General features: G+C 35.2%; 1 protein-coding gene across 1 annotated transcript; it reads left to right on the top strand.

Moving 5' to 3' along the window:
* The first annotated feature begins 1570 nt into the window (after positions 1 to 1570).
* Positions 1571 to 3111, top strand: LOC104221015 (receptor-like protein Cf-9 homolog). The gene is made up of 5 exons (XM_070162249.1): positions 1571 to 1585; positions 1882 to 2550; positions 2612 to 2812; positions 2899 to 2971; positions 3074 to 3111. The coding sequence occupies exons 1-5, from the start codon at positions 1571 to 1573 to the stop codon at positions 3109 to 3111; spliced, it is 996 nt and encodes a 331-aa protein (XP_070018350.1).
* The last annotated feature ends 4912 nt before the right edge of the window (positions 3112 to 8023 follow it).

Genomic DNA, 8023 nt, shown 5'->3' with positions numbered 1-8023 from the left:
ATAAAATTAAAAATAATTTGGATTAGCTAATATTTTCTATGCGAAAAATAATACTTTAAAGTATAATCTACTTGGCTTCAGCAACTCACACTTTCATGTTTCATACTGTTAGGGGTCGTTTGGTATGAGGTATATAAGAAGGTATAAGGGTGGTATAAAAATTTAATATCATCTTAATACTATATTTGGTTAGCAAATCAGGTATAAGTTATTCCGGTGTTAATTTTAACACCGAATAACTTATACCTTATAGAGGGTGGGGTAATTAGCACTGGTATAACTTATACCTTCTTCTTAGAAATTATGCAATTGATATTCTTAATACAACATACTAAACAGTGAATAAACAACAATCCTAGTATAACTAATCTCAGCATAACTTATCCCAACATAACTTATAGCGGCATAAGCCGTAATCCAACCAAACGACCCCTTAGAGCACTACATGAAATAATGTTTTTGGTGACAACATTAATGGCGACCTTTACCACAAGTTGTGCTATATTTATTTTTGCTTCGTGTTTTTGTTTTCTTTGTTTTTCCTTATGTTTATTTTGGGTGGAATTTTTTTAGCTTCTCCAGCATTTCTAAAATGCAAAGGAACATAGTTCCAAAAAGATGGTTGTTTTGCTTAAATGAACACACAAGCAAAACATGAATATATCAGTCGAAAACAAAGACCTAGCTACTGAATTGTTTTTTTTATGAATTATTGAGTTGTAGGTCAAGGTCTGTGGACCGACATATGCCTTATGAGCTGTGGCCCTTCTTTTCTTCCATTACCCATTTCATATCAACCCTTTTATTTATTTTATTTTCTTCTTTGACTTAAAAGGGTGTGAGAGAATCTTTCATACAGCAAAAACAACGAAAGCAAACACATTAATAATTTTTTTTTGGCAGCTTCTTTTTGTTGTTTTGTAGAGATGAAGGAATTAAAGAATCTAGTAATAGATATTTGTGACAAACTTTGCCGTATTTATGTTATCAAACTGAAGTTATTTGAATTTTTGACTTGAAATATTTTTGTCATGGTCCCTACACCAGTTAATACTCTTACTTGATAATTAGTGCAGAGAAGATATGTGCAACAGTAGTAAAGATATCTTGGCTTAATTTGTGTTATATATTGAATAGAGGAAGATTTCTTGATTTCTTCTCTACCAAATACTTAGTTTGGAAAACTATCATTGTATATGCCTCATCTCATTGGAAAACTATCATTTATCTGGTAATGATTTCTCTGGATCGCTCATTTCACCTAGATTTGGTGAATTTTCTAGCTTGACACATCTTAAACGTGTCAAAATATATACACTATCACTTCATAAGTCTTATCGCTCTAAAAATTCTTCCCATTAATGTTTGAATCGATTCAGGATCAGAAATATGTGCAACAGATGAACGAAGAAGAGATAAGAATGGTCCGGAGAAAAGTGTGGAAATGAACGACTAAGGCTCCAAAGTAGAGCCAATTCTCATTATATACAAAGTCACAAGAGTGTTGGGTTAAAACCCGTACATAAATGGGTATTCAATTACAATAATTAATCACATGTCTAATACAAAAATGAAACTAGCTAAAGTAAGCCCAAATACAGGAATGCATATATCTCAACAATTAAAGCTTCACCACAGAACGTGCATATGAATTAGACCGAAAATGCCAACTTTAAATTTTACTCTAAAAATATTTCCCATTAAAGCTTCCTGGAATTGATTACTGCAAAGCAACAATAGTAAATTTTCTTTGCTATATATACCTCAGAATTATTCAATAAAGGAACAAAGCAAAGATTTCTTGATTGTTTTGATTCTTTATAGTGCAGAAATGGATTATGAAAATCTTGCATTGATTATGCTATATGCCCTTCTCTGTAGACTTGCTTTCTCCTCATCCTTACCTCACTTGTGCCCCAAAGATCAAGCTCTTGCTCTTCTACAATTCAAACATATCTTTTACTTTCTCAAAATAATCTCAGTGGACAGATTGCTTCAACCATCTGCAATCTTAAAACAGTGCAGTTGCTAGATCTGGGAAGTAATAATTTACAGGGAACAATCCCAGAATGTTTGGGCGAGATGGATAGAACTTATGTTTTGGATTTAAGCAATAATAATTTTAGTGGGACAATTCAAGCAAATTTTAGTATTGGAAACCGATTCAGAGTCATTAAATTGCATGGGAATAAGTTAGAGGGAAAAGTCCCAAGATCTTTGATCAATTGCAAGTATTTGGAACTACTTGATTTAGGTAACAATGAGTTGAACGACACTTTTCCAAAATGGTTGGGAATCCTATCAAATTTGAAGATATTAAATTTAAGATCAAATAAGTTGCATGGGTCCATCAGAGCTTCAAGGAATGAAAACTTGTTTGCACAACTTCAAATTATGGATCTTTCATCCAATGAATTTAGTGGGAATTTACCAGCAAATCTTTTTGAGAACTTTCAAGCTATGAAACGAATTGATGAGAACAGGACCACACCAAGGTTTGTAGGAGATGAATTTGATTCTGTGACCATTACAACAAAGGGATTGGATCTTGTATTTGTTAAAGTTTTGACTACAAACATAGTTATTGATCTCTCAAAGAATGGATTTAAAGGTCAAATTCCAAGTACTATTGGAGATCTCATCGGACTTCGTACTTGATACTTTTGGGAACAGTTCATACCAAGAGAATGTTGGGTTACGTGGATTTCCACTCTCAAGAGGCTGTGGTGATGATGGAGTAACAGAAGCGACAACTCCAGTTGTGCTAGATCAAGGAGAAGACGAAGATTCATCAATGATCAGTTGGCAAGCGGTTCTCATGGGTTACGGTTGTGGATTAATTATTGGACTATCCATAATATACATAATCTCAACTCAAAATCCATTATGGTTTTCCAGGATGGTTGTAGAATTGGAACACAGAATCGTTACAAGAATGAAAAAACACAAGAAAAGATATTAGTGTGTCGAGGTATTCAACTTGATCTCTACGCAAATTCTTTTGATTATTGATATTTTATGATCGAACTAACCATTTTAACTCTAATTCTTAATTCATTTTTGAACATTGCAGGTTTCAAGTCTAATAAGTTGCTGGAGATGCAAATATAAACCTTTGTCTTTCATAGTCTATTATGATGTTTCTTGAAGTGTTTGTTACCATATGAATAAAGACATGAGTTTTCTTCCTTTGTGACTCAAACACGATTTGTTTTCATTTATCTATAGTTTGTTACGTAGAGATTATTAGCTGAGTTCATGGTCTCAAATTATATCATTGCTTTTTATATCACTATAATTATTAGTTGACTAATTGGATTCGATTGCAAAGTCATTTCATAAATTTATGAAGTTATTCTTATCTTTTTCTTAATTACATGAAGTAATTGTGAACGCTACAGTGTGAAAATACAAAATTAGAAAAACTGTTAGAAGGAAAAAAACTATAAAACAGTAAACTATAAGAAATATTCCGAGTCCACAATTTGCTTGTGCGTCCTTAAGGAATTTTAACCCCCTCACACATTGCCAAGGTAATGGATTAAATCCTCCTAGGATGAAACGGAATAAACCTTCCTGCAACAGTGGCAATACAAACTGCAGGATACCAACGAACTCAAAGAACGGAGCAAAATCACACTTACGAATTTTAGAAGAGATTCTGTGAAGTAAAATGCAGGATTTTCAGAAGGAAGGAAGTTCTATATCTTTTTCAGTGTGTCGAAAAAGAAGCCATGCCTCAGAATTTATAGGCAATTATCGGAAAAAGGTGTGATGTCTGTTCAAGAAAAAGTGTCTGTTCAGGAGGGAAAGCAATGTTTAGCAAAGGCTTTTGGATTCCAGTTAATTCCGTTAATGAACGGTGGCATTTAATTAATTATTAAATAATTAATTAAATAAATTTTGTCCAAAATAATCTTATCGATCGTTTTCCAAAACCAAATCCAAAGCCAAAGCTGAAGCCGAAGCCGAAGCCGAGCCGAGCGAGCAACGACGACGGCGCGAGGGTTCATTCTCTTCAACTCCTTTTAAGAGCTCTAAGAAGTGATCCTATATTTATACACACAAGTGTAGTTGTCTTTCACCAATGTGGTACAAAGTTCATGACAAAAGCTCACTTGATTCAAATTTTCATTTCCCTCCATTTTATTTCCTACCATTTCCCAATTCACACTCTTAGACTTTAAAGCCCAATGCTTAAAGTCCAACAATCCCCCACATGAATGGGAATGGCTGTATCAAGAAAGATCATAGATGAAAGCTATGTGATTTTGCAAGTAAGGATTAATTGCATCTGGATAAGTAGGTTTCCCTTTGAACTTTCCGTAGTGAACATATGTCGGATATACTCGGTCAATCGGTAGATTTGATATCTTTGAACCGTCGAACTTTAGTGTATACCTAGACAACCATATGTCACACAATCAACCCTTAACCGTCTTTTGGTTCTCATTGTTGTGTTCGTTTCAGCCATGAACACCGCCTGGTTTCATAAGTGCGTAGAGAATTGGCCTTACAGAATTCTCATTGAAGCGACTTCCACTTTACACTTACATAGGTGATTCCTAAACATGTAATCCTTTAGATTGACTCTATTTGATAAATACCACATCAAACTTAGGTAATCATTAAAGAACGTGTAAGTTCTATCCTTGTTACTGAACATTGTCTTCATCACAAGAAGGGACCATAGATTTTACTTTGACAATGTTGAACCGGTCAATCACAACTTTGTTTGAGCTCCTTGAACCTAGATCTTGGAATATCCAAAATTCTAGGTAGAGTTACCGCCATTGACTTGTCCTTGGCCATAGTCCCATTCCCTTAGATGATTTCTCAACTCCCTCTCTAGTTAAGCCTTTTGTAAGCGGATCCGCCACATTTTCCTTTGATCTTACATAATCAATAGTGATAATTCCACTAGAAAGTAGTTGTCTAATGGTGTTATGTCTTCGTCATATATGACATGACTTTCTGTTATACATAACGTTCCCTGCCCGTCCTATTGCAGCCTCACTATCGCAATGTATGCATATAGGAGCCAAAGGTTTTGGCCAGAACGGAATGTCTTCTAAGAAATTTCGAAGCCATTCAGCTTCTTCGCCGGCCTTATCCAAAGCTATAAACTCTTATTCCATTGTAGAGCGAGCGATGCACGTCTGTTTGGAAGACTTCCAAGATACTGCTCCTCCACCAATAGTAAAAACATATCCACTTGCGAACTTTGTTTCTGTTGAGCCGGTTATCCAATTCACATCACTATATCCTTCGATAACCGTAGGATATTTATTGTAATGTAAAGCGTAGTCTTGGGTATATTCCAAATATCCCAAAACTCGTTTCATTGCCACCCAATGATGTTTGTTGGGATTACTTGTGAATCGACTAAGTTTACTTATTGCACAAGCTATATCAGGATGTGTACAGTTCAAGATATATATTAGGCTTCCCAATACACGAGCATACTCCAATTGAGACGTGCTTTCACCTTTATTCTTTATAAGATGATGGTTTAAGTCAATTGGAGTTCTTGCACTTCTAAATTCCAAGTGTTTGAATTTTTCAAGTACCATTTTCACGTAATGTGATTGAGACAAAGCTAGACCCTGAGGAGTCCTCTGGATTTTAATTCCTAGAATTATATCGGCAACTCCTAAGTCTTTCATATCAAACTTACTAGCAAGCACGCTTAGTAGCTTGAATGTCGGCAATGTTTTTGCTCATTATTAGCATATCATCAACATATAAGCAAACAATTACTATATGATTTGGAACGTTCTTAATGTAAACACACTTATCACATTCATTAATCTTAAAGACATTTGACAACATTGTTTGGTCAAATTTCGCATGCCATTTCTTAGGTGCTTGTTTTAGTGCATAAAGGGACTTAACAAGTCGACACACCTTCTTTTCTTTTTCCGGAATCATAAACCCTTCAGGTTGGTTCATGTAAATTTCTTCCTCTAGATCACCATTTAAGAAGGCTGTTTTTACATCCATTTGATGGATTTGAAGACCATACAGGCGGCTAATGCTATTAGCATCCGAATGGATGTAATTCTTGTTACCGGTGAGTATGTGTCAAAATAGTCAAAACCTTCTCACTGTCTAAATCCTTTGACAACAAGTCTTGCCTTGTATTTGTCAATAGTACCATCGTCTTTCATTTTCTTCTCGAAACTCCATTTAGAACCCAATGTTTTGTTACCTGGAGGAAGATCAACCAATTCCCAGGTATGGTTGCTCAATATGGATTCTATTTCACTATTGACAACTTCTTTCCAATATTGTGCTTCTGAGGAAGAGATTGTTTCCTTGAAGGTACGAGGCTCATTTTCTAGCAGGAAAGTCAGAAAATCTGGACCGAATGAAGTAGATGTCCGTTGACGTTTACTTCTTCTCGGATTTTCCTCATTAGGCATACCATTTATTATTTCCTCCCGAGGTCGTTTTGACTTTTGGTAGGTCAATTCACTTTCCTTTTTATACGGATAAATAGTTTCAAAGAATTCAACATTATCTGATTCTATTATCGTATTAACGTGAATCTCAGGATTTTCTGATTTATGAACCAGAAAACGATATGCCTTGCTATTGGTTACATATCCAATAAATACACAATCAACCGTTTTTGGACCTATCTTAACCTTTTTAGGTTTAGGAACTTGTACCTTAGCTAAACACCCCCACACTTTGAAGTATTTCAAGTTGGGCTTCCTTCCTTTCCATTTTTCATAAGGAATGGACTGTGTTTTACTATGAGGTACACGGTTGATTATTCGGTTAGCTATAAGTATTGCTTCCCCCCACAAGTTCTGTGGTAAACCAGAGCTTATCAACAATGCATTCATCATCTCTTTCAACGTTCGATTCTTTCTCTCCGCAATTCCATTAGATTGTGGAGAGTAAGGGGCAGTTGTTTGGTGAATAATGCCATTTTTCAAACATATTTCTTCAAAAGGAGATTCATATTCGCTACCCCGATCACTTCTTATCATTTTGATCTTTTTGTTTAGTTGTGTTTCAACTTCACTCTTGTATTGCTTGAAAGCATCAATTGCCTCATCTTTACTATTAAGTAAATAAATATAGCAATATCTCGTGCTACCGTCAATAAAAGTAATAAAATACTTTTTCCCACCGCGAGATGGTGTTGACTTCATGTCGCAAATATCTGTATGAATTAAGTCTAAAGGACTTGAATTCCTTTCAACGGACTTATAAAAATGCTTAGCATACTTTGATTCCACACATATTTGACATTTAGAAGTAATGCAATCAAATTTTGGCAATACTTCTAAATTTATCATTTTTCGCAATGTTTTGAAGTTGACGTGACCTAAGCGTGCATGCCATAAAGTGTTTGACTCAAGTAAGTAAGAAGAAGCATTAACTTTATTGATAGGAACTGCTATTACATTTAGCTTAAAAAGGCCCTCATTCAAGTAACCTTTTCCTACATACACATCATTCTTACTTAGTACAACATTATTAGAAACAAAAATATATTTGAATCCATTCTTGACAAGAAGTGAGGTAGACACAAGATTCTTGTGAATTTCTGGAACATGGAGAACTTGGTTTAGAGTCAATTTTTCCCGACGTCATCTTCAACGCAATCTTGCCAACTCCTTCAATTTTGGCTGTAGACGAATTTCCCATGAAAATTGTCTCGTCGGGGTCCTGCGGGGGCATAGGAAGAAAATAACTCCTTGTTAGCACAAACATGGCGGGTGGCTCCAGAATCAATCCATCATTCTTTAGGATTTCCTACCAAGTTGCATTCAGACAACATTGCACACAAGTCCTCCATTTATTCATCATTTTCAATCATGTTAGCTTGATTCTTCTTCTTCTTCTTATCATTCTTTGGTGCACGACAATCCACGGCCTTATGCCCAGATTTTCCACAGTTGTGGCAATTACCCTTGAACATTTTTCTTGCTTGGGTAATTCTTTGGTCCAGAAGCCTTCTTTCTTTTCTTATTTTGTGGCGTCTCCTCAACAATGTTAGCCCTTA

Source organism: Nicotiana sylvestris, chromosome 11 (assembly GCF_000393655.2).
Source record: "Nicotiana sylvestris chromosome 11, ASM39365v2, whole genome shotgun sequence".
Lineage (NCBI taxonomy): Eukaryota > Viridiplantae > Streptophyta > Magnoliopsida > Solanales > Solanaceae > Nicotiana > Nicotiana sylvestris.
Note: the sequence above shows the minus strand (reverse complement) of the source record. Positions and strands in the feature narration are given on the sequence as shown.

What these genes read in the sequence shown, in the direction of transcription:
- LOC104221015 (XM_070162249.1), top strand. An exon ending in CAATGATCAGTTGGCAAGCG is followed by an intron (nt 2,813 to 2,898) that starts GTTCTCATGGGT and finishes ATGGTTTTCCAG; the next exon opens with GATGGTTGTAGAATTGGAAC. An exon ending in AAAGATATTAGTGTGTCGAG is followed by an intron (nt 2,972 to 3,073) that starts GTATTCAACTTG and finishes TGAACATTGCAG; the next exon opens with GTTTCAAGTCTAATAAGTTG.